We start from the raw sequence: 26447 nt of genomic DNA, 5'->3' as shown, positions 1-26447 counted from the left end.
GATTACACACTAATTTTGTATTGGACTTCCTTTCAGTTTCTTATGAACCAAGCCCTGTTCCATCAAAATTTAAAGAACCTGGTTACATCATTGCAGAAGTACCAGACAGGAAACATGGTAGAGTAACTGTTTTTACATTCTACTCTCTGATTTACAAGATAGGTTTTTGCATCTGTCTACTGTAATCTTATTGAAAGTGTTTACAAAATTCAGACATTCTGGAAATTGGTATATAAACAAGTATTAAGCATCTTATTTGCTTCGGGAGAGGGTGCGGCTAAGAAATAAATATTTATTTATTTTATAATCATGAATGCTCTACAGCATCAAGTAGAATGAAGGTACACTTTCCAACCAGAAGACAGAACACCATCAAAACCAAAACTTTCCTGGATCTCTCTATATGAAAGATCAAAATCCTTCGAAGACAATATATTTCTTCCCAGTAGTGTCATGTCTGTTAATTCCATTTTAAGATGAAATAGCTTTTAGGCTTCTACAGTTGAAAATGTTCAAGTGTGCAATGTGAACTTATTTGGGGGTTGTTTGCTTTTTTCTAGTTTCAACCGAGGACGATAATTATCTTCCTAAAGTCGTGACCATGCCAGATCTTCCAATTACCAAATCTGGTAATTATGTGTTCTCATATAGTTGACAAAAAAGTATATACATTGATAGTTGGTAGATCATGCGCTCTTGGTGGATACTTAGAAGCAAAGAGTTTCTCGTTGAGCATAACTTTGAAAGACCATATGCAGAGCTTTAGAGATTAATAATATTGGGAAAAAATTCATTCTTTCAAGCTACTTGAGATCTTTATTTTCCCAAGGTTTAACTCCCCAAATCCTCTGAGAATTCTTTCTTCTTCCTTTCTTCTTCCTTTCTTCTTCCTTTAATAAGTAACATGGTATTTTTAATCCTGTACTTTGGTGTCAAATGGAGATTACTTTTAGACTGGACTTCCTTTCAGATTCTTATAAACCAAGCCTGGTTCCACCAAAGTATAAAGAACCTGACAACATCATGTCTGCACTACCAGACAAGAAACATGGTAGAGTGGCATTTTTAACATGTTCTTTCTACCTGTGGTATTTGTCTTGTATATTTCTTTCTGAAATGAACATGAACTCCGGACTTCCTTGTAATTATAAACTGCATAAAGTCTAAATATATACTGTAGATAACAGCACAAAAAAAGAGTAGACATTGAGTAGACATTCAAACCTGAAACCACACCTAATGTTTCTCTGACGGTCCTCCACTGAGGATTATAATTCATAAAGGGATATGTGTTAGTTAATTGTAGAGCCATGTTCAAAAGTTCCACTGAAGGTAGAAGAGCTTGTAGGCAACTTGGGGTAAATAGGTGTAACAATATCCTTGAATATGGGCACTAAAATATATCTTGGGATTCTTTGCTTTTTTCTAGTTTCAACTGTGGATGATAAATATCTTCCTAAAGTCTTGACCACGCCAGAACTTCCAATTACCAAACCTGGTAATTATATGTTCTAATATGTTTGATAAAGTGATATGTGGAATGATTGTTGGTAGATAAAGCATCCCTGGCACTTGTTTAGAAATAATGAGTTTCTGCACTAAAAAGAATTTCAAAGACATTTCCAAGGATAATGTGCAGAACTTCATAACCCAGATGGACAGTATTAGAAGACCAAAAGTGTCATGCTAACTTTGACGTTCATTTTCTTGAAATTACCCATTACTCTTTTAGAATTCTTCCTTCGTTTCATATGATTAGGGTCACACAGCATTTTGAATCCTGTACTCCCTGTCAGATTGCAGACTAATTTTGTACTGGACTTCCTTTCAGTTTCTTATGAACCAAGCCCTTTTCCATCAAAATTTAAGGAATCTGGCTACATCATTTCTAGTTTCAACTGTAGATGATAAATATCTTCCTAAAGTCTTGACCATGCCAGAACTTCCAATTACCAAACCTGGTAATTATACATTCTAATATGTTTGATAAAGTGATATGTGGAATGATTGTTGGTAGATAAAGCATCCTTGGCACTTGTTTAGAGTTTCTGCACTAAACAGAATTTGAAAGACATTTCCAAGGATAATGTGCAGAACTTCATAACCCAGATGGACAGTATTCGAAGACAAAAAGTATCATGCTAACTTTGATGTTCATTTTCTTGAAATTACCCATTACTCTTTTAGAATTCTTCCTTCCTTTCATATGATTAGGGTCACACAGCATTTTGAATCCTGTACTACCTATCAGATTGCAGACTAATTTTATACTGGACTTTCTTTTAGTTTCTTATGAACCAAGCCCTGCTCTATCAAAATTTAAAGAACCTGACTACATCATTGCAGAAGTACCGGACAGGAAACATGGTAGAGTAACTGTTTTTACTTTCTACTCTCTGATCCTTTACAAGATAGGTTCTTGCGTTTATCTAGTGTAATCTTATTGAAAGGGTTTACAAAATCCTGACATTCTGGAAATGTGTTTATGCACAAGAATTAAGCATATTATTGAATTACGAATGCTCTACAATACCAAGTAGAATGAAGGGACACTTTCCAACCAGAAGACATAGCACCATAAAGACCAAAAAATTCTTGAATCCCTGGATATGAAAGATGAAAATCCTTCCAAGACAATATATTTCTTCACAGTAGTGTCATGTCTGTTAATTCCTTTTTAAGATAAAATAGGCTTCTACGGGTGAAATCATGTCGAAGTGCACAATGTGAACTTATTTGGGGGTTATTTGCTTTTTTCTAGTTTCAACTGAGGATGATAATTATCTTCCTAAAGTCTTGACCACACCAGATCTTCCAATTACCAAATCTGGTAATTATGTGTTCTCATATGCTTGATAAAGTGATTTGTGGAGTGATTGTTGATAGTTAAAACATTCCTGGAAGTTGTTTAGAAACAGAAGAGTTGTGCACGGAACAGAATTTGAAAGATATGCCCACGGATCATGTGTAGAAATCCATTACACAGATGGACAGTATTAGACTGCCAGATAGTTTTTGTCATGGTACCTTTGACGTTTATTTTTTGAGAATTCTTCCTTCATTTCATAGGATTAGGATCACAAAGTATTTTGAATCCTGTGCTCCTTGTCAGATTCCAGACTAATTTTGGACTGGACTTCCTTTCAGATTCTTATAAAGAAAGCCCGGTTCCGCCAAAGTATAAACAACCTGACTACATCATGCCCGCACTACCAGACAAGAAGCATGGTAGAGGGACTTTTTAACACATTTTTTCTTCCTCTCCAATGTATCTACTGCATTCCTTTCTAAAATAAACATGAAGTCCCGACTTCCTAGAAATTATAAAATACATAAGTTTTAAATATATACTGTATAAAACTGTACAAAAAAAAAGAGTAGACATTGAGTAGACATTCAAACCTGAAGACATCAAGCACACCAAAACTTTCTCTGACGGTTCTCCACTGAGGATTAAAATTCATCTAAGACCACATGTTACTTAATTGTAGGATCTGGTATAACAATTCCACTCAAAGTAGAAGGGCGTGTACGTAACTTGGGGTACAGAGGTGTAACCATGTCCTTGAATATGTATGCTGTAAATATATCTTGGGGTTCACTGCTTTTTTCTAGTTTCAACTGTGGATGATAAATATCTTCCTAAAGTCTTGACCACACCAGAACTTTCAATTACCAAACCTGGTAATTATATGTTGTCATATGTTTGATAAATTGATATGTGAAGTGATTGTTGGTAGATAAAGAATTTAAGAAATAATAACTTTCTGCATGGAACAGAATTTGAACAACATGCCCACAGATCATATGTAGAACTTCGTTACACAGCTGGATAGTATTAAAAGGCCAGATAGTTCTTGTCATGCTACTTTTGAGATACATTTTCCTGAAATTACCCTTTGAGAATTCTTCTTTCAAATTCCTTTCATTTCATATGACTAGATTCACCTAGTATTTTGAATCCTATACTCCCTGTCAGATTGCAGACTAATTTTGTATTGGACTTCCTTTCAGTTTCTTATGAACCAAGCCCTGTTCCCTCAAAATTTAAAGAACCTGGTTACATCATTGCAGAAGTACCAGACAGGAAACATGGTAGAGTAACTGCTTTTACATTCTACTCTCTGATTTACAAGATAGGTTTTTGCATCTGTCTACTGTAATCTTATTGAAAGTGTTTACAAAATTCAGACATTCTGGAAATTGGTATATAAATAAGTATTAAGCATCTTATTGAATCATGAATGCTCTACAACATAAAGTAGAATGAAGGTATACTTTCCAACCAGAAGACAGAGCACCATCAAAACCAAAACTTTCCTGGATCTCTCTATATGAAAGATCAAAATCCTTCGAAGACAATATATTTCTTCCCAGTAGTGTCATGTCTGTTAATTCCATTTTAAGATAAATAGCTTTTAGGCTTCTACAGTTGAAAATGTTCAAGTGTGCAATGTGAACTTATTTGGGGGTTGTTTGCTTTTTTCTAGTTTCAACCGAGGACGATAATTATCTTCCTAAAGTCGTGACCATGCCAGATCTTCCAATTACCAAATCTGGTAATTATGTGTTCTCATATAGTTGACAAAAAAGTATATACATTGATAGTTGGTAGATCATGCGCTCTTGGTGGATACTTAGAAGCAAAGAGTTTCTCGTTGAGCATAACTTTGAAAGACCATGTGCAGAGCTTTAGAGATTAATAATATTGGGAAAAAATTCATTCTTTCAAGCTACTTGAGATCTTTATTTTCCCAAGGTTTAACTCCCACTATCCTCTGAGAATTCTTTCTTCTTCCTTTCTTCTTCCTTTCATAAGTAACATGGTATTTTTAATCCTGTACTTTGGTGTCAAATGGAGATTAATATTTGACTGGACTTCCTTTCAGATTCTTATAAACCAAGCCTGGTTCCACCAAAGTATAAAGAACCTGACAACATCATGTCTGCACTACCAGACAAGAAACATGGTAGAGTGGCATTTTTAACATGTTCTTTCTACCTGTGGTATTTGTCTTGTATATTTCTTTCTGAAATGAACATGAACTCCGGACTTCCTTGAAATTATAAACTGCATAAAGTCTAAATATATGCTGTAGATAACTGCACAAAAAAAGAGTAGACATTGAGTAGACATTCAAACCTGAAGACACACCTAATGTTTCTCTGACAGTCCTCCACTGAGGATTAAAATTCATCAAGGGATATAAGTTAGTTAATTGTAGAGCCATGTTCAAAAGTTCCACTGAAGGTAGAAAAGCTTGTAGGCAACTTGGGGTAAATAGGTGTAACAATGTCCTTGAATATGGGCAATAAAATATATCTTGGGATTCTTTGCTTTTTTCTAGTTTCAACTGTGGATGATAAATATCTTCCTAAAGTCTTGAACACACCAGAACTTCCAATTACCAAACCTGGTAATTATATGTTCTCATATGTTTGATAAAGTGATATGTGGAGTGACTGTTGGTAGATAAAGCATTCCTGATGGTTGTTTAAAAATAACGAGTGTCTGCAAGGAATAGAATTTGAAAGATATGCCTATAGATCATGTGTAGAACTTTGTTACATGGATGGTCAGTATTAGAAGGCCAGATAGTTCCTGTCATGCTATCTTTGACATTTATTTTTCTGAAATTACCCATTACTCTTTGAGAATTCTTGCTTCGTTTCATATGATTAGGGTCACAAAACATTTTGAATCCTGTATCCCTGTCAGATTCCAGACTAATTTTGTACTGGATTTCCTTTCAGTTTCTTATGAACCAAGCCCTGTTCCATCAAAATTTAAAGAATCTGGCTACATCATTGAAGAAGCACCAGACAGGAAACATGGTGGAGTAACTGTTTTTATTTTCTACTCTCTGATCCTTTACAGGATAGGTTCTTATGTCTATCTAGTGTAATCTTATTGAAATGATTTACAAAATCCTAAAATTCTGGAAATGTATATATGCATACTAAGCATATTATTGAATTGTGAATGCTCTACACACCAAGTAGAATGAAGGGACACTTTCCAACCAGAAGACATAGCACCATCAAAACCAAAAATGTCCTGGATCTCTGTAATATGAAAGATCAAAATCCTTGCAAGACAATATATTTCTTCACAGTAGTGCCATGCCCGTTAATTCCATTTTGATTATATAGCTCTTAGGCTTTTATAGGTGAAGCCAGGTCCAAGTGCACAATGTGAATTTATTTCGGGGTTCTTTGTTTTTTTCTTGTTTTAATTGACATAATTATCTTCCTGAAGTCTTGACCATTCCAGATCTTCCAATTACCAAATCTGGTAATTATGTGTTCTCATATGGTTGATAAAAATGTATGCACAGTGATTGTTGGTAGATCATTCACTCTTGGTGGCTACTTAGAAGTTAGAATTTCTGATTGAACATAACTTCAAAGGACTATATGCACAGCTTTAGAGATGCATAGTATTGTGAGAACATTCACTTTTTTTCAAGCTACTTTAGATCTTTATTTTTGCAAGGTTTAACTCCCATTACCTGTTGATAATTCTTTTTCTTTCATTCAAAATCCTTCATAAGTTACATGGTATATTGAATGCTGTGTTTTTCTGGAGGTTAATTTTAGACTGGACTTCCTTTCAGGTTCTTATAAACCAACCGTGGTTCCGCCAAAGTATAAAGAACCAGACAACATCATGTCCGCACTACCAGACAAGAAACATGGTAGAGTGACTTTGTTTAACATGCTTCTTTGTACCTTTGGAATTTAACTAGTGTACTCCTTTCTGAAATGTACATGAATTCCAATCTTTCTTGAAATTAAAAAAAGCATAAGTTCTAATTATATGCTTTACAAAACTGTACAAGAAGGAATAGAAACAGACATTCAAACCTGAAGACATCAGACCAGTCACATCAAAGGTTTCTCTGATGGTCACCAGTGAGGATTAAAATTCATCTAAAATGATATGTTAGTTAATTGTAGGACCATATTTAACAATTCCACTCAAAATAGTAGGGCTTGTAGGCAACCTGGGGTACATAGGTGTAACCAGGTCTTTGAATATGGACACTGTAAATATATCTTGGGGTTCTTTGCTTTTTTCTAGTTTCAACTGTAGATGATAAATATCTTCCTAAAGTCTTGACCACGCCAGAACTTCCAATTACCAAACCTGGTAATTATACATTCTAATATGTTTGATAAAGTGATATGTGGAATGATTGTTGGTAGATAAAGCATCCCTGGCACATGTTTAGAGATAACGAGTTTCTGCACTAAACAGAATTTGAAAGACATTTCCAAGGATAATGTGCAGAACTTCATAACACAAATGGACAGTATTCGAAGACAAAAAGTATCATGCTAACTTTGACGTTCATTTTCTTGAAATTACCCATTACTCTTTTAGAATTCTTCCTTCGTTTCATATGATTAGGGTCACACGGCATTTTGAATCCTGTACTACCTATCAGATTGCAGACTAATTTTATACTGGACTTCCTTTCAGTTTCTTATGAACCAAGCCCTGCTCTATCAAAATTTAAAGAACCTGGCTACATCATTGCAGAAGTACCGGACAGGAAACATGGTAGAGTAACTGTTTTTACTTTCTACTCTCTGATCCTTTACAAGATAGGTTCTTGGGTCTATCTAGTGTAATCTTATTGAAAGGGTTTACAAAATCCTGACATTCTGGAAATGTGTTTATGCACAAGAATTAAGCATATTATTGAATTACGAATGCTCTACAATACCAAGTAGAATGAAGGGACACTTTCCAACCAGAAGACATAGCACCATAAAGACCAAAAAATTCTTGAATCCCTGGATATGAAAGATGAAAATCCTTCCAAGACAATATATTTCTTCACAGTAGTGTCATGTCTGTTAATTCCTTTTTAAGATAAAATAGGCTTCTACGGGTGAAATCATGTCGAAGTGCACAATGTGAACTTATTTGGGGGTTATTTGCTTTTTTCTAGTTTCAACTGAGGATGATAATTATCTTCATAAAGTCTTGACCACACCAGATCTTCCAATTACCAAATCTGGTAATTATGTGTTCTCATATGATTGATAAAAATGTATACACAGTGTTTGTTAGTAGATATTAAGTCTTGGTGGGTACTTAGAAGAAGTGAGTTTTTGACTGAAGATAACTTCAAAAGACCATATGCAGAGCTTTAGAAATGAATATTAGGAGAACATTCACTTTTTTTCAAGCTACTTTAGATCTTTATTTTTCCAAAGTTAAACTCCCATTACCATTTGATAATTCTTTCTTCTTCCATTCAAAACCCTTCATAAATAACACTGTATTTTGAATCCTGTACTTTGTTTTCAAAAGTAGGTTAACTTTAGACTGGATTTCCTTTCAGATTATTATAAACCAAGCCTGGTTCCGCCAAAATATAAAGAACCCGACAACCTCATGCTCCCACTACCAGACAAGAAACATGGTAGAGTGACTTTTTTAACATGTTCTTTCTACCTGTGGCATTTATCTAGTGTATTTCTTTCTGAAATGAATATGAACTCCGGACTTCCTTGAAATTAAAAAAGCCTAAATATTAAATACATGCGATACAAAACTGAACAAAATAAGTGTAGACATTGAGTAGACATTCAAATCGGAAGACACACCAAATGTTTCTCTGACGGTCCTCCACTGAAGATTAAAATTCATCTACGGATGATATGTTAGTTAACTGTAGGACCATATTTAGCAATTCAACTCAACATAGGAGGGCTTGTAGGCAACCTGGGGTACATAGGTTTAACCAGGTCCTTGAATATAGACACTGTAAATATATTTTGAGGTTTTTTGCTTTTTTGTAGTTTCAACTGTGGATGATAAAGATCTTCCTAATGTCTTGACCACATCAGAACTTCCAATTACCAAATACGGTAATTATACGTTCTAATATGTTTGATAAAGTGATTTGTGAAATGATTGTTGGTAGCTAAAGCATTCCTGGCAGTTGTTTACAAACAGAAGAGTTGTACACGGAACAGAATTTGAAAGATATGCCCACGGATCATGTGTAGAAATTTGTTACACAGATGGATAGTATTAGAAAGCCAGATAGTTTTTGTCATGCTCCCTTTGACGTTTATTTTTTGACAATTCTTCCTTCATTTCAAGGATTAGGGTCACAAAGTATTTTGAATCCTGTACTCCCTGTCAGATTCCAGACTAATTTTGTACTGGACTTCCTTTCAGTTTCTTATGAACCAAGCCCTGTTCCATCAAAATTTAAAAAATCTGGCTACATCATTGCAGAAGTACCAGACAGGAAACATGGTGGAGTAACTGTTTTTACTTTCTACTCTCTGATCCTTTACAAGATAGGTTCTTGTGTCTATCTATTGTAATCTTATTGAAAGGGTTTACAAAATCCTGACATTCTGGAAATGTGTATATGCACAAGAATTAAGCATATTATTGAATTATGAATGCTCCACAAGACCAAGTAGAATGAAGGGACACTTTGCAACTAGAAGACATAGCACCCTAAAAATTTCCTGGATCCCTGTATATGAAAGATGAAAATCCTTCCAAGACAATATATTTCTTCACAATAGTGTCATGCCCATTAATTCCATTTTAAGATGAAATAGCTCTTAGGCTTTTATAGGTGAAACCATGTCCAAGTGCACAATGTGAACTTATTTTGTGGTTGTTTGCTTTTTTCTAGTTTCAACTGAGGACGATAATTATCTTCCTAAAGTCTTGACCATGCCAGATTTTCCAATTACCAAATCTGGTAATTATGTGTTCTCATATGATTGATAAAAAGTATACACAGTGTTGTTGGTAAATCATGCACTTTTGGTGGCTACTTAGAAGCAAAGAGTTTCTGATTAAACATAACTTCGAAAGACCATATGCATAGCTTTAGAGATGAATAATATTGGGAGAACATTTACTCTTTCAAGCTATTTTAAATATTTATTTTCCCAAATTTTAACTCCCATTGCCTTTTGAAAATTCTTTCTTCTTCCATTCAAAATCCTTTCATAAGTTACACAGTATTTTTAATCCTGTACTTTGCGGTCAAATGGAGATTAATTTTAGACTGGACTTCCTTTCAGATTCTTATAAACCAAGCCCGGTTCCGCCAAAGTATAAAGAACCCGACAATCTCATGCCTGCACTACCAGACAAGAAACATGGTAGAGTGACTTTTTTAACATGTTCTTTCTACCTTTGGGATTTATCTAGTGTATTCCTTTCTGAAATGAATATGACCTCCAGGCATTCTTGAAATTAAAAAATTCATAAGTTCTAAATATATGCTGTAGATAACTGTATAAAAAAAGAGTAGACATTGAGGAGACATTCAAAGCTGACACACCAAACATTATGTGACAGTTCTCCATTGAGGATTAAAATTCATTTAAGATCATATATTACTTAATTATTGTATCTGGTATAACAATTCCACTCAAGATAGAAGGGCTCGTAGGTAACTTTGGGTATATAGGTGTAACCAGGTCCTTGAATATTGTAAATACTGTATATCTTGGAGTTTTTTGCTTTTTTGTAGTTTCAACTGTGGATGATAAATATCTTCCTAAAGTCTTGACCACGCCAGAACGTCCAATTACCAAACCTGGTAATTATATGTTCTCATATGTTTGATAAAGTGATATGTGGAGTTATTGTTGGTAGATAAAGCATTCCCAGTTGTTGTTTAGAAATAACGAGTGTCTGCACAGAACAGAATTTGAAAGATATTCCCACGGATCATGTGTAGAACTTCGTTACACAAATGTATAGTATTAGAAGGCCTTATAGTTCTTGTCATGCTACCTTTGACATTCATTTTCCTGAAATTACCCATTACCCTTTGAGAATTCTTCCTTCATCTCATGTGATTAGGGTCACACAGTATTTTGAATTCTGTACTACCTGTCAGACTGCAGACTAATTTTATACTGAACTTCCTTTCAGTTTCATATGAACCAAGCCCTGTTCCATCAAAATTTAAAGAACCTGACTACATCATTGCAGAAGTACCAGGCAGGAAACATGGTAGAGTGACCTTTTTATGTTCTTCTCTCTGATTCTTTACAAGATAGGTTTTTGCATCTATCTATTGTAATCTTATTGAAAGTGTTTGCAAAATCCAGACATCCCATTACCCTTTGAGAATTCTTTATTCTTCTGTTTAAAATCCATACTCCCATTCCCTTTGACAATTCTTACTGATTTCAGAGTTTCTGATTGAACATAACTTTGAAAGGCCATATGCACAGCTTTAGAGATGAATAATATTGGAAGAACATTCACTCTTTCAAGCTACTTTAGATCTTTATTTTCCCAAGGTTTAACTCCCATTACCCTTTGATAATTCTTTCTTCTTCCATTCAAAATACTTTGATAAGTAAGACCATATTTTGTAACACCGTACACTGTACTTTGCTCTGAAATGTAGGTTAACCTTAGACTGGATTTCCTTTCAGATACTTATAAACCAAGCCTGATTCCACCAAAGTATAAAGAACCCAACAACATTATGCCTGCAGTACCAGACAAGAAACATGGTAGAGTGACTTTTTTAACATGTTCTTTCTACGTCTGGAATTTAATTAGTGTACTCCTTTCTGAAATGAACATGAACTCCAGTCTTTCTTGAAATTATTAAAGCATAAATTTTGAATATATGCTGTACAAAATTGTACAAGAAGGAATAGAAACAGACATTCAAACCTGAAGACCTCAGACCAGTCACATCACAGGTTTCTCTGTCGGTCCACCACTGAGGGTTAAAATTCATCTAAGACAATATGTTAGTTAATTGTAGGTCCCTGTATGACAATTCCACTCAAGATAGACAGGCTCATAGGCAACTTGGGGTACATAGGTGTAACCATGTCCTTGAATATGGGCAATGTAAATATATCTTCGGGTTCTTTGCTTTTTTCTAGTTTCAACTGAGGACGATAATTATCTTCCTAAAGTCTTGACCACACCAGATCTTCCAATTACCAAATCTGGTAATTATGTCTTCTCATATTGTTGATAAAAATGTATACACAGTGATAGTTGGTAGATCATGCACTCTTGGTGGCTACTTAGAAGCAAAGAGTTTCTGATTGAGCATAACTTCGAAAGACCATATGTAGAGCTGAATAATATTGGGAGAACATTCACACTTTCAAGCTAATTTAGATCTTTATTTTCCCAAGGTTTAACTCCCATTACCCTTTGAGAATTATTTCTTCTTCCGTTCAAAATCCTTCTTAAGGTATTTTGAATCCTGTATTTTGCTGTCAAATGGAGATTAATTTTAGACTGGAATTTCTTTCAGATTCTTATAAATCAAGCCTTGTTCTGCCAAAGTATAAAGAATCCAACAACATCATGCCCGCAGTGCCACACAAGAAACATGGTAGAGTGACTTTTTTAACATGATTCTTTCTACCTCTGGAACTCATCTAGTTTGCTCCCTTCTGAAATGAACATGAACTCCACACCCGAAGTGGGTTGTTGCCATTGGGCCTGGATTGGCCGAACCGGTAGTAGCCATGGTGGGAGGCTCCACCCACCCGGCCAGGCATGTCTGAACATGTGCAGAAGTGTCACACATGTGCACAAACACATGCATGAGCACACCCAAACTGGTAGTAAAAAAATTGGCATCCTACCTCTGTCGAGACTACCTTGAACTTATAAAAGCATGAGTTCTAAATATATGCTGTACAAAACTGTAGAAAAAGAATAGAAATAGACATTCAAACCCGAAGACATCAGACCAGGTACACCAAAAGTATCTCTGATGGTCCTCCACTGAGGATTAAAATTCATCTAAGACCATATGTCTTAATGTCTCTAGGCTTTGATCAAGCAAAGCAAGTAGTAATTAATAGAATGAAGGACATGGAGTTCCAAGAAGAACTAAATAGGTTGCCTCTCCACAGTAGAGACAGATTCAAACAGGATGTGTGGGAATCGACAAGATATCTAAATGACCTGATCTTCCCAAAACAAAGAATAGCTTTCTTCAGAGCCAGATTAACATTCTTCCCTCAGCACTCCTCCAGAGCAGGTATAAGAGAACACCTATAGCAGAATGGATTTGTATATGTGGTAAAGGAGAAGTGGAAGATATTTCATATGTTCTATTACACTGCGAGCTATACAGAGCTTTTAGGTCTGCACATATTCTCCCCTTATTAGAGAGATTGTCAGGGAGGGCAGACAATTTTTATCAAGGCTTTCTCTTCCGGGACACAAACCCGGCTACCATGTATGCAGTGGCAAAGTTCTGTGTTGCTGCAATGTCCACAAGAAAAATATTGGTTACAGAAGTATAGTTGTCATTTTGTACCAATTATTTGGACATATCTCTAACAATTTCTGGACCATTGTATTTACTCCCATACTTATCAGCTTTGCACCCAGGTAAACCAGGGAGTGACCCGAACAATTTGAGAACATGTATGTTATTATCCACTTTTAATGTCAATACTTTTTAATTATATTTTAATGTCAATACTTTTTAACATATTGTAAAAGGTATTGTGTATTGCTGGTCTTTGACCATAATAAAGATTTATACTATATAATATATACTATACAATATATTAGTTAATTTTAGGACCATGTATTCCACTCAAGATAGAAAATCCTGTAGACAACTTGGGGTACATTAGTGTAAGTATCTCCTTGAATATAGACACTGTAAATATATCTTGGGGTTCTTTGCTTTTTTCTAGTTTCAACTGTGGATGATAAATATCTTCCTAAAGTCTTGACCACGCCAGAACTTCCAATTACCAAACCTGGTAATTATATGTTCTCACATGTTTGATAAAGTTATATGTGAAGTGTCGGTAGATAAAGTATTCCTGGCAGTTTTCCTGAAATTACCCATTACCCTTTGAGAATTCTCCCTTCAAAATCTTTTCATGTCATATGATTAGGGTCACACAGTATTTTGAATCCTGTACTCCCTGTCAGATTGCAGACTAATTCTATACTGGACTTCCTTTCAGTTTCTTATGAACCCCACCCTGTTCCATCAAAATTTAAAGAATCTGGCTACGTCATTGCAGAAGTACCAGACAAGAAACATGGTAGAGTGCCTTTTTTATGTTCTACTCTCTGATCCTTTACAAGATAGGTTCTTGCATCTAACTAGTGTAATCTTATCAAAAGGGTTTACAAAATCCCAACAGTCTGGAAATTAGTATATGCACAAATTCTAACTATATTATTGAATCCTGAATGCTCTACAACACTGAGTAGAATGGAAGTACACTTTACAACCAGAAGAAAGCACATCCTACAAACCAAAATTTCCTTTGATCATCTTTTATAGAGGATTAAAACCCATCTAAGGCAATATATTTCTTCATAGTAATGTCATGACTGACAATTCCAATTTAAGATGAAATAGCTTTACACTTGTGGTGTGTGTGTGTGTGTGTGTGTGTGTGTGTGTGTGTGTAGAGCCATGTCCTTCAATATGTACAATGAGAATTTATTTGGGGGTTGTTTCCTTTTTTCTAGTTCCAACAATGGATGATAAATATCTTCCTAAAGTTTTGATCATGACAGAACTTCCAATTACCAAACCTGGTAATTATATGTTCTCATAAGTTTGATAATATTATATTTTTAGTGATTGTTGGTAGATAAAGCATTCCTGGCACTTGTTTAGAAATAACGAGTTTCTGCCCTGAACAGAATTTGAAAGGCGTGCCCAAGGATCATATGCAGAACTTCATTACACAGATGGACAGTATTAGAAGACCAGATAATTCTTGTCATGCTATCTTTGACGTTCATTTTCCTGAAATTACCCATTACCCTTTGAGAATTCTTCCTTCAAAACCTTTTCATCTCATATGATTAGCATCACATAATATTTTGAATCTACTCCCTGTACTATGAGTTTCTGAACTGAATAGAATTTGAAAGACATGCCCATGTATTATATGTACAGCTTCACTACACAGATGGATAGTATTAAAAGATGATTTTTTTTCTTGTTATGCTACTTTTGATGTTCATTTTCCTGAAATTGCCCATTACCCATGCCAGACGTACCAGACAGGATACATGGTAGAGTGCCTTTTTTTACGTACTACTTTATGATCCTTTGCAAAATTTGCGCTTGCATCTATCAAGTGTAATCTTATCCAATGATTTTACAAAATCCAGACATTCTGGAAAGGATTACATGCTTAAATTCTAACTACATTATTCATTCATGAATGGTCTACAACACTGAAGAGAATCTAAGTGCACTTTTGAATGTAGAAAATAGTATACCAGATAATTAAGAATTTCCTTTGATCCTCATGTATAGAAAATTAAAACCCTTTAAAGACAGATAATACACTCTTGGTGACACTTAGAAACAAGGAGTTTCTGATTGAACATAACTTTGAAAGTCATACCCAAAGACCATATGCAAAGCTTTAGAGATGCATAGTATTGGGAGAACATTCACTTTTTTTTCAAGTTACTTTTGATCTTTATTTTCCTGAGAGTTAACTCCATTTTCCTTTGAGAATTCTTTCTTCTTCAGTTGAAAATCATTTCATATGTTATGATTAGTAAAGCATGGTATTTTTAAGCCTGTCAAATGTAGATTAATTTAAAATTGCACTTTCTTTTAGCCTCTCATAAACCTAGACTGTTCCTCCAAAGGTTAAAGAACCTGATACATCATCATCCCAGAATTACCAGATAGGAAACATGGTAGAGTGACTTTTTTTAATATGCTTCTTTCTACCATTTAGTATTATTCTAGTTGTTCATTTCTGAAGTGAACATGAAATCCAGACTTTGTTGAAGTTATAAAATGCATAAGTTATACATAGATTCAGTCAATCATGAATGTTGTACAAAACTGCCTAAAAAGGAACAGAAATACACATGAATACATCAAACCAGGCACATTGAAATTTTCTTTCATGGTCCTCTACTGAAGATTAAAAGACTGAGTAGAATGTAAGTGTATTTTCCAACCAGAACATAGCACACCTTAAAACCCAAAATTTCCCTTGATTCTCAGTATGAAAAATTGAAACTCTTCTAGGAGAATATATTTTTCATAGCAGGGTCATGTATAACAATTCTATCATAAGATGAAAAAGCTCTTATGCAACTTGACATATATAGATAAAACCATGTCCTTCAGTATGGATACTGTGAAATTATTTTGAGGTTCTTTGCTTTTTTTCCAGTTTCAACTGAGGGTGATAATTATCTTCCTAAAGACTTTAACATGCCAGAACTCCCAATTTCCAAATCTGGTAATTATGTATTCTCATATGTTGATAAAAATGTATAAAGTACTATTGTTGGTAGATAATGCATTCCTGGTGGCTACTTAGAAACAAGGACTTTATGGATTGAAAATAACATCAAAAGGCATGTAGATCATATGCAAAGTTTGCTGCAGAGATGGATAGTATTGGGAACAATATGTTTTTTTTCCATGCTACTTTAGATCTTTATTTTACCAATGTTTGACTCCCATTACACTTTGAGAATACTTCCTTATTCAGTTCAGAATCATTTTATAAGATGTGATTAGCATCACACGGTATTTTGAATCCTGTACCCCCCCGGTCAAAATGTAGATTAATTCTAGACATAACTTCCTTTCAGTTTCTTATGAACCAACTCCCGGTACATCAAAATTCAAAGAAGCCGACTATGTCCTGCCAGAAGTACCAGAAAGGAAACATGGTAGACTTACTTTTTAATATACTACTTGATGACCCTTAACAAGATAAGATATGAATATATATGGTATAATCTTATAAAATTGATTTATGAAATCCAGACATTCTGGAATCCATTACCTGAATCTATTATAAGTATATTGATCAATCATGGATGTCCTACAATACAGAGCAGAATGGAAGTGCACTTTCCAACCAGAAGACAGCACACCTTACAAACCAAAATTTCCTTTGACCATCCTGTACGTAAAACCCATTAAAACCCATCTAAGACAAGCTATTTCATAGTAGGCCATGCCCAACAATTTCATTTTAACATGAAAGAGGTGTTAGGTACTTTAACATATGTATGTGTAATCATGCCCTCCAACATCGACAGTGTGAACTTACTTGGGGTTGTTTCTTTTTTCCAGTTTCAACTGAGGATGATAATTATCTTCCTAAAGTCTTGACCACACCAGAACTTCCAATTACCAAATCTGGTAATTATGTGTTCTCATGTTTGATAAAAATATGTGTGAAGAGATTGTTGGTAGATAATGAACCCCTGGTGGCTGCTTAGAAACAAGGAGTTTCTGGACTGAACAGAGTTTGAAAGATATGCCTGCAGATCAGATGTAGAGCTTTATAACACAGATGGCTAGTATTAGAATTAGAAGACTATCTATTTCTTATCATGCTCCTTTTGATTTTAATTTTCCTGAAATTGCCCATTACCCTTTGAGAATTCTTCCTTCAAAATCCTTTCATCTCATATGATCACAAGTATTTTGAATCCTATACTCCCTGTCAGATTGCAGACTAATTTTATATTGGAATTCCTTTCAGTTTCTTATGAACCAAGCCTTGTTCCATCAAAATTTAAAGAACCTGGCTACATCCTGCCAGAAGTACAAGACAGAAAACATGGTAGAGTGAATTTTTTTATATACTAATTTCTTCTTGCTTACAAGATACGTTTTTGCATCTCTCTAGTGTACTTTTATCCAGATATTCTGGAAATTTCTATATGCATAAGTTCTAAGTACATTATTCATGAATTTTTTACAATACTTTCTCAATAAGTGGAAATACACTTTCCAACCAGAAGATAGAGGATCATACACCCAAAATTTTCCTTGAAGCTTAAGAATGGAAAATTAAAATCCTTCTAAGACTATTTGTTTCTTCATAATAGAATCACACCTGAAAATTCCATTTTAAGATGAAAGAGCTCTTAGGCAAATTGACATACTGTAAATAGGTGAAACCATGCATTTCAATATGAATATTTTGAAATTGTTTTGGGGTCTTTGCTTTTTTCCAGTTTCAACTGAGGATGATAATTATCTTCCTAAAGTCTTGACCACGCCAGAGCTGCTACTTACCAAACCTGGTAATCATGTGTTCCCATATGTGGGAGAAAATGTATATAGTGTGATTATTGCTAGATAATGCACTCTAGATGGCTATTTAGAAAAATAGTTTCTGGATTGAACATATCTTTGAAAGACATTCTGATAGATAATATGTAGAGTGCCACTACAAAGATACATAATATTAGTAGACAATTCATTTTTTCTCATGCTACTTTTGATGTTCATTTTATTGAGATTTACTCTTTGAGAATCCTTTCTTAAGATATGACTAGTGCCACGTGTTATTTTGAATCCTGTTCTGCCCCTTATGATCGACTCAATCAAAAATGCTGTAGAAAACAGTATAAAAAATAATGGAGAGTACACATTCAAACTTGAAGACATCTATCCAGGCACACCCAAAAAATTTAGATGGTCCTCCACTGAAGATTAAAATTCATCTAAGACAATTTATTAGTTAATTGTAGGACCCTGTATAACAATTCCATTTCAAGATGGGAGACTTAGCGTACATAGGTGTGACCATATCCTTCAAAATGGACACCGTAAACCTGTTCTGAAGTTCTTTTCTTTTTTCCAGTTTCAACTGAAGATTATAATTATCTTCTTAAAGTCTTGACCACTCCAGAACTTCCAATTACTAAATCTTGTAATTATGTGTTCTCGTATGTTTGATCAAATTATATGCGGAGTGATTGTTAGTAAGTAATGCCCTCCTGGCTGCTCGTTGGACCCAAGGAGTTTCTGCGCTGAACAGAATGTTGAAAGATATACTTGTGAATCATATTTAGAGCTTCACTACACATATGTATAGTATTAGAAGACCACATATTTCTTCTCAAGATACTTTTTTCATTTTTCTGAAATTACCCATTATCCTTTGAGAATTCACTCTTCCTGAGTTCAAAATTCTTTCATCAGATATGATTAATATCACATTTTTTTGAAAGATGTAACTATGTATCCAGAATGCAGACTAATTGTATACTGGACTTCCTTTCAGTTTCTTATGAATCCAGCACTCTTCCATCAAAATTGAAAGAATCTGGCTACATCATTGCAGAAATACCAAACAGGAAACATGGTAGAGGGACATTTTTTACGTTCTACTCTTCGATCCTTTGCAAAATAAGTTCTTTTGTCTATCTAGTGTAAAACGTATCGAAAGGGTATACAAAATCCAGACATTCTGGAAATGTGTATATGCACAAAAATTAAACATATTATTGAATTATGAATGCTTTACAACACCAAGTAGAATGAAGAGACACTTTCCAACCAGGAGACATAGCACTGTAAAACCCAAATGTTTCCTGGATCCCTCTATATGAAAGATCAAAATCCTTCCAAGACAATATATTTCTTCACAGTACTGTCATGCCTGTTAATTCCATTTTAAAATGAAATAGCTCTTAGGCTTTTATAGGTGAAGCCATGTCCACATGTACAATGGGAACTTATGTGGGGGTTGTGATGATAATTATCTTCCTAAAGTCTTGACCACGCCAGATCTTCCAATTACCAAATCTGGTAATTATGTGTTTTCATATGTTTGATAAAAATGTATACACAGTGATTGTTGGTAGATTATACACTCTTGGTGGATACTTAGAAGCAAAGAGTTTCTCGTTGAGCATAACTTTGAAAGACCATGTGCAGAGCTTTAGAGATGAATAATATTGGGAGAACATTCACTCTTTCATGCTACTTTAGATCTTTATTTTCCCAAGGTTTAACTCCCATTTTCCTTTGATAATTCTTTCTTCTTCTATTCAAAATCCTTTCATAAGTAACATGGCATTATGAATGCTGTATTTTGCTGTCAAATGGAGATTAATTTTAGACTTGACTAACTTTCAGATACTTATAAACCAAGCCCAGTTCCGCCAAAGTATAAGGAACCTGACTACGTCATGCCCGCAGTACCAGACAAGAAACATGGTAGAGTGACTTTTTAAACATGCTTCTTTCTACCTCTGGAATTTAACTAGTGTATTCCTTTCTGAAATGAACATGAACTCCAGTCTTCCTTGAAATTATAAAATGAGTATGTTCCAAATATATGATGTACAAAACTGTACAAAAAGGAATAGAAGTAGACATTCAAACCTAAAGACATCAGACTGGGCACAGCAAAAGTTTCTCTGAGGGTCCTCCACTAAGGTTTAAAATTCATATAAGACCATAAGTTATTTAATTGTAGGACCATGTATAACAATTCCACTGAAGATAGAAGGGCTTTTAGGCAACTTGGGATACATAGGTGTAATCAGGTGCTTGAATATGTACGCTGTAAATATATCTTAGAGTTCTTTGCTTTTTTCTAGTTTCAACTGTGGATGATAAATATCTTCCTAAAGTCTTGACCACGCCAGATCTTCCAATTACCAAACCTGGTAATTATATGTTGTCATATATTTGATAAAATTATATGTGGAGTGTTGGTAGATAAAGCATTCCTGGAAGTTTTCCTGAAATTACCCATTACCCTTTGAGAATTCTTCCTTCAAAATCTTTTCATGTCATATGATTAGGGTCACACAGTATTTTGAATCCTGTACTCCCTGTCAGATTGCAGACTAATTCTATACTGGACTTCCTTTCAGTTTTTTATGAACCCAGCCCTGTTCCATCAAAATTTAAACAACCTGGCTACGTCATTGCAGAAGTACCAGACAAGAAACATGGTAGAGTGCCTTTTTAATGTTCTACTCTCTGATCCTTTACAAGATAGGTTCTTGCATCTATCTAGTGTAATCTTATCAAAAGGGTTTACAAAATCCAGACATTCTGGAAATTAGTATATGCACAAATTCTAACTATATTATTGAATCCTGAATGCTCTACAACACTAAGTAGAATGGAGGTACACTTTACAACCAGAAAAAAGCACATCCTACAAACCAGAATTTCCTTTGATCATCTTTTATAGAGGATTAAAACCCATTTAAGGCAATATATTTCTTTATAGTAGTATCATGCCTGACAATTCCAATTTAAGATGAAATAGCTTTAGACATATATATGTATGTATAGCCATGTCCTTCAATATGTACAATGAGAACTTATTTCGGGGTTGTTTGCTTTTTTCTAGTTTCAACAATAGTTGATAAATATCTTCCCAAAGTTTTGACCACACCAGATCTTCCAATTGCCAAACCTGGTAATTATATTTTCTCATATGTTAAGTAAAATTGAATACAGTTTGTTGTTGCTACATAATTCATTCCCCAGGGTTGCATAGGCACAAGGAGTTTCTGTATTGGATATAAATATCCCCCTGATCATCTGAAGGTCATCTGCAGAACTTCACTACACCAGTGCATAGTATTAGCTGACCATCCACACTTTCATTCATGTTATTTAGAACTTTATTTTCCCAAGGTTTAATCCCCATTGCCCTTTGAGAATTCTTTCTTCTTCAGTTCAAAATCCTTTCATAAGATATGATTAATATCACATGGTAGTTTGAATCTTGTACCTTCCTATCAACACCTAGATTAAATCTAGACTGGACTTCCTTTCAGCTTCCTATGAAACAAGCCCTGATCCGTCAAAATTTAAAGAACCTGACTACATCTTTTCAGAAGTACCAGAGAGAAATCATGGTAGAGTGACTTTTTTATTTACTTTTTTCTGCCTTATTACAAGAACCTCTTGAACCTATCTAGCGTAATCTTATCCAATAGTACTATGAAGTCAGTACTTCCTTAAAATTATAAATTGTATAAATTATAAATGTTGTGATCCAATACTGAATGTCCTGCAACACCTTGAATGTCCCCTTTATAGAATGGGAATAGAAGTAAACTTCACAATTGGAAGAAATCCACTATATACACTATAGCTTCCTATGAGAGTCCATATAGGGGAATAAGTCCCATCTGAGACAATATATTTCTTTATCTTCAGATCATGCATTTTATGATGGAATGCTTTTGATTCACGTTTGTAAAATTATGAACCACCTCTGAGGCATCTTGGAGTACATAGGTGTAACCATGTTCTTCAGTTTTGACATTCTAAATTTGGGGGTTGGGGGGGTTGGTTGCTTTTTTTATTTTCAGCTGGGATGGGCTTATAATTATCTTCGTAAACTTTTGAGCATGCCATAACTCCCAATTATTAATCCTGATAATTACATGTTTGTATACATGAGATAAAATTGTTTTCAATATGATTCTTAGTAAATAGGTAGATAATGCATTCCTGGCAACTCCTTGGACATAGGTATTTTCTGGATTCAGCACAACTTTGGAACATGTGCGCAAGTGCATTGATTCTTATTAGTTTCTAATGTTAGTTTCTAAGATTATGTATCAATTTCTGTCTTTAAAGCTGCAATATGTTTTTGTTTGTAAATTAGTGTTGCAGTTACAGGCATTCTGAAAGGTTTTCCATATTCTAATAGTTCCCTTTTTTCCCCGGTACAGTTTTGGAACCTATTACGTTTAGCAATGAACTTCCAATAGTAGGTAATAGTGTTTTCCTGGCACATTGATTGATTTTCTTATTTTACTTTCTTGTTCAGAAATCCATTACATTTTCTTTTCTGTAAAATCATCTAACATCATCTTTTTTTCATTAAATCCCATCCTTTCTCTAGGTTTGCTAGTTATTTAGCACTGAAGACTTTTTAACCATTCTATTTATTTTTTTCCCCACAGTATTGCTTTTTTCTTTCTTTCCTTGCACAGTGATTCAGTCATGTGAAAATAGCTGGAAGTGGCCATATTATACGAAATCAAGTCCCATGTGTCTGTAATTTCCATTTCTTTTTTAAGCTGGCTCCTGAAATCTTCATAAAGCGCTAATTTTATATATGTATTGAGCCCACTCTTTCTCAACTCTTTTGTGTGGCTGATTTTGTACACTTCATATCCACAGCATGTTTCTTCACCTTCACCTTCTTCACCTTCAATTTTAAAATGCCCGACCTGACCTTATTTACATCTTAATAATTTTGAAGAGTTTTTTTTCTTTTTCAGATACAAAGGCCAAGCATCATGTTCCCGTCACTAAAACAACAATCAGCCCACTGCTACTACCAAAATCTGGTAAAATTTTATATTGTTATTTAAATTATCTCCATGTGTCAAAATCTGCGTTTAAAAATCCCAACATAATTTGGGAATACAAATGTATTAGTTTTTTTTTCCTTTTAGCAGTAACGTTTTCTTATTAAATTTGTCTCTGAGAGGCATATAAGAGAAAGTAATCCAAGAAATCTGGCCATATTCCTCTCATGAATCCAAAAGCCACGACCACTCAGTCATGGTAGGACTGAACTGAACTTTTTTCTCCCGTCAGACTTCCATAGACTTCAGATACTGTGACAGAACCTCAACAACTTTCACTTGTTTGACTGTGGGGACAGATTTATATAGTTGAGGGACATCAGAATGCTAATGATGCTTTACCTCATGCTGAGGAATGACTGCCTCCTTCATTTCACGTAGATGTTAAAAAGAAGTAGGGATGGCATAGAACTGTGATGCCCCCACATAGAAGAGCTTTAGGACTAGACTATTCCCATATCCCAAAACCAACTTCAAAGGAAGAAGAACCACTCTAACACAGTGCCTCCCCCTCCAAAATCCCTAGCTAGGTCTGTGTCTCTAGGTCTGTCTCACACACACACACAAACATATATATGCAAATAATTCTTTCCTAATGGCTTGTAAGCAACAGTATTCTAGCATGAAATGACAGCATTTTTAGTTACAATCTTAGCTACAAATCTATTACTGAAACGGTAAGTCTATCAGTGTACTATCAGTGTACTGAATATCAAATAGGGGGTTCTCAGACTTTACAGGTGACTTTGTAAAATCTTCTTTGGAAATATGTAAGTTAGGAAAGTCCTATTTTACCAAAATATTTTTGCTTATAGTTATTTCGATTCATATGAATAACAGTAATATTTCTAATTCTAATTATGCCAAATGAATATCTAGTAAGAAACCTCATTTGTATCTCTTCCCATGTACAATAATTACTTTGAAATAAAATATTGCTTTTTTATTTCTTTTCCCAGCTGTTCTATGCATGAAAATCCATTTATTTATTAAAATGTATGCTCCATCTATCTTTTATGCAATGTTCAGAGCTTACCATGATTAAAAATACACACTTAAAAAAATAAAAATAAAAAATAATTAATTTTATATCAATTTTATTCAAATCTAAATAAATTCAACTAACAATTACTTCTCTATGACCTCGGAGACTGGGAATATTCTTCCTGGGGTTGCACATTATAACCGGGGATGTGCATGTTATCAGCCAAGGAACTAACTAGGTCAATTACTAGTGAAAGTGAGCTGATTCTCAAAAGGACCTCTTCTAATAATCTACGTAGCCAGGTTAGGCCATAAAAGGAGACACTTCAAGGAATGAGATACAGCTTTAGCTTTTCTGGAGGAACAGTGGTGTCCTTGGTGGCCTCTGGTTGTTTTTTTTCAACAGATAGCCCACCATCTCTTCAAGTTGGTTACTACAGATGCAACTTAAAAGGCATGGAAAAGCCTTTTGTGTCTGAATTGTCAGAAATTTAATGATGATTAATACAAAAACAGTCAGCTATTGACACCAATTCCTTTGCACATAGATTTAAACTATGTTATATAAGAATTTTATTTGTCTTTTAAATTCTATAAAATACACTTAGTTCACATGTGCATGCTGGTAAATATGCCAGCCAGTATACAACTCAGGGATCTGGAAAAATGTGTCCATCAATAACTTGCATTTCTTGGGAGTTTTTTTCCTAAGAGAAAAATTATGCTAAGCATAAACTGAGACCAGCACTGAAGTCCCGCAGCTTTGGCATGGTAAATCCCTATTTATCTTGTGTCGATACACTGATTGTGTTGGTTGTTTTATTTTATTTTTTTGGGACCATAGCTAGGAATTATTTTCCTGAGAGTGCGATTCAATACTTAAAGAAATCTAAGACATCCAATCTATACTGCATAATGAGCATCATATGTTCTATAATAGTATTGTATGTTACAGTATATTCCAATTAGATCACATTATGTTCTCATTAGAGTTAACTGAAAACAGCATGAAAAATATTCTGTGCTCTTAAAGAGATATAGTTTTATTTTTACATTGAAAATAATATAGGAAAAAGGATGTTAATGATTGCTCATTTCAAGAATCAGATAATGAAAATACTTTTTGAATAGTTTTTGATGGATGAAAGTGCTAGTTTGTTTAATGAGTGTTTACTCTTCATAAACACTAAGCTAGATGTACTGCACATAGTGTAGCTTTCAAAAGTTACAATTGTAGGTAGCAAAAAATAAAGGCAAATATCTATATTCCAGTCTGAGAATGGTTCTGGTAAATTGAACTAACTTTGGGATGCGTATATGTTTATGCAATATAGAAGCAGAATTATATTATAATTAATGAAGTCAATCTTTATATTCTCCATTGTTCATAAAACCTTTCTAAACAAACAAATGCATTCCTATCATTTTCTGTTCATAACAATAAATAATGTCTGTACATAGACAAATACATAGTAAGAGTTTAGAAACAATTCAGTATATGTTACCGGGGTGCATTGCTTGGTATTCAAAAAGGCAAAAGAATGAAGTGGAGTACACCTGTTAACACTTTCTTAAAGCAGTTGTATGTTTTTCTGGGATTGTCTGATTATTTTCAGCGCAATTCTTGGAAAAGAGATATTTGGTTTAGAAAGTTACAGACAGAGCCTTGGCCTCTGAGTGAAATGCTCGTATATTGGTAAAATAACTGTCTAACTAATTCTTGTATTTCATATCTCAGAAGACTTTCTTATGCTCCATATCCAGCTTGTTACTGAAACTTGATCAAATAAAATATGCATATTCATTAGCTGCTATAGCGGAATGAAACCGAAATGTACTTTTCACGTTATGTTGCAATTTATTTACAATATAATACTGAATATTATTTATTTATTTATTTTTTATTGATATTATTGATGCAGAGATAGAAGAGATTATTTTTAAAAATGAACAAGCAAAATCATCAACAGGTAATATATTTAATTATGGATTTTCAGATTTTTAAAAAAAATTCAAATAATGAGAATTTTATGTCTAATGAGATGTCATCACATTTATCATCCCATTGAGCTTTTTGTTTAAAGTTCTTCATTATTAATGCCTTTTTCATAGTATTATTAAATTGTGTAGCCATAGAGTATGCATCAATGGTGCAGCAAGACAACTGTTTAAATGCAGTCTTGAGTTCATAAGCTTACAGGAATGTCTGCTGGCATAAAAGCAGAGAAGAGCAACAAAGATGATTAAGGAACTGGAGGCTAAAACATATGAAGAATGGTTGGAGTAACTGGGTATGTTTAGTTTAATGAAAAGAAGGACCAGGGGAGACATGATAGCA

At 34.3% G+C, this 26447-nt stretch overlaps 1 protein-coding gene across 2 annotated transcripts in view; it reads left to right on the top strand.

The window, feature by feature from the left end:
• The window catches only part of ABI3BP (ABI family member 3 binding protein), a 139210-nt gene that overhangs the window by 76480 nt on the left and 36283 nt on the right, over nucleotides 1-26447 (top strand). Inside the window, exons 26-67 of one of the 2 annotated variants that reach the window (XM_081953295.1) lie at nucleotides 37-117; nucleotides 561-629; nucleotides 971-1051; nucleotides 1430-1498; nucleotides 2287-2367; nucleotides 2762-2830; nucleotides 3148-3228; nucleotides 3616-3684; nucleotides 4015-4095; nucleotides 4491-4559; nucleotides 4890-4970; nucleotides 5349-5417; nucleotides 5755-5835; nucleotides 6618-6698; nucleotides 7085-7153; nucleotides 7487-7567; nucleotides 7962-8030; nucleotides 8358-8438; nucleotides 8818-8886; nucleotides 9203-9283; nucleotides 9678-9746; nucleotides 10075-10155; nucleotides 10530-10598; nucleotides 10937-11017; nucleotides 11914-11982; nucleotides 12297-12377; nucleotides 13705-13773; nucleotides 13984-14064; nucleotides 14501-14569; nucleotides 16186-16254; nucleotides 17103-17171; nucleotides 17518-17598; nucleotides 17996-18064; nucleotides 19051-19131; nucleotides 19908-19988; nucleotides 20375-20443; nucleotides 20654-20734; nucleotides 21142-21210; nucleotides 21575-21655; nucleotides 22481-22522; nucleotides 23036-23104; nucleotides 26032-26079. In XM_081953295.1, coding sequence (XP_081809421.1) covers nucleotides 37-117; nucleotides 561-629; nucleotides 971-1051; nucleotides 1430-1498; nucleotides 2287-2367; nucleotides 2762-2830; nucleotides 3148-3228; nucleotides 3616-3684; nucleotides 4015-4095; nucleotides 4491-4559; nucleotides 4890-4970; nucleotides 5349-5417; nucleotides 5755-5835; nucleotides 6618-6698; nucleotides 7085-7153; nucleotides 7487-7567; nucleotides 7962-8030; nucleotides 8358-8438; nucleotides 8818-8886; nucleotides 9203-9283; nucleotides 9678-9746; nucleotides 10075-10155; nucleotides 10530-10598; nucleotides 10937-11017; nucleotides 11914-11982; nucleotides 12297-12377; nucleotides 13705-13773; nucleotides 13984-14064; nucleotides 14501-14569; nucleotides 16186-16254; nucleotides 17103-17171; nucleotides 17518-17598; nucleotides 17996-18064; nucleotides 19051-19131; nucleotides 19908-19988; nucleotides 20375-20443; nucleotides 20654-20734; nucleotides 21142-21210; nucleotides 21575-21655; nucleotides 22481-22522; nucleotides 23036-23104; nucleotides 26032-26079 — 3090 coding nt within the window. Of the gene's footprint in view, nucleotides 1-36; nucleotides 118-560; nucleotides 630-970; nucleotides 1052-1429; nucleotides 1499-2286; nucleotides 2368-2761; nucleotides 2831-3147; nucleotides 3229-3615; nucleotides 3685-4014; nucleotides 4096-4490; nucleotides 4560-4889; nucleotides 4971-5348; nucleotides 5418-5754; nucleotides 5836-6617; nucleotides 6699-7084; nucleotides 7154-7486; nucleotides 7568-7961; nucleotides 8031-8357; nucleotides 8439-8817; nucleotides 8887-9202; nucleotides 9284-9677; nucleotides 9747-10074; nucleotides 10156-10529; nucleotides 10599-10936; nucleotides 11018-11913; nucleotides 11983-12296; nucleotides 12378-13704; nucleotides 13774-13983; nucleotides 14065-14500; nucleotides 14570-16185; nucleotides 16255-17102; nucleotides 17172-17517; nucleotides 17599-17995; nucleotides 18065-19050; nucleotides 19132-19907; nucleotides 19989-20374; nucleotides 20444-20653; nucleotides 20735-21141; nucleotides 21211-21574; nucleotides 21656-22480; nucleotides 22523-23035; nucleotides 23105-26010; nucleotides 26080-26447 lie in introns of both variants that reach the window. The other variant, XM_081953296.1, reaches the window with a different exon arrangement.

Source organism: Natrix helvetica (genome assembly GCF_964273705.1).
Source record: "Natrix helvetica genome assembly, chromosome: 4".
NCBI lineage: Eukaryota > Metazoa > Chordata > Lepidosauria > Squamata > Natricidae > Natrix > Natrix helvetica.
The sequence above is the reverse complement of the archived record's forward strand: the minus strand, read 5'-3'. Positions and strand labels throughout refer to the sequence as shown.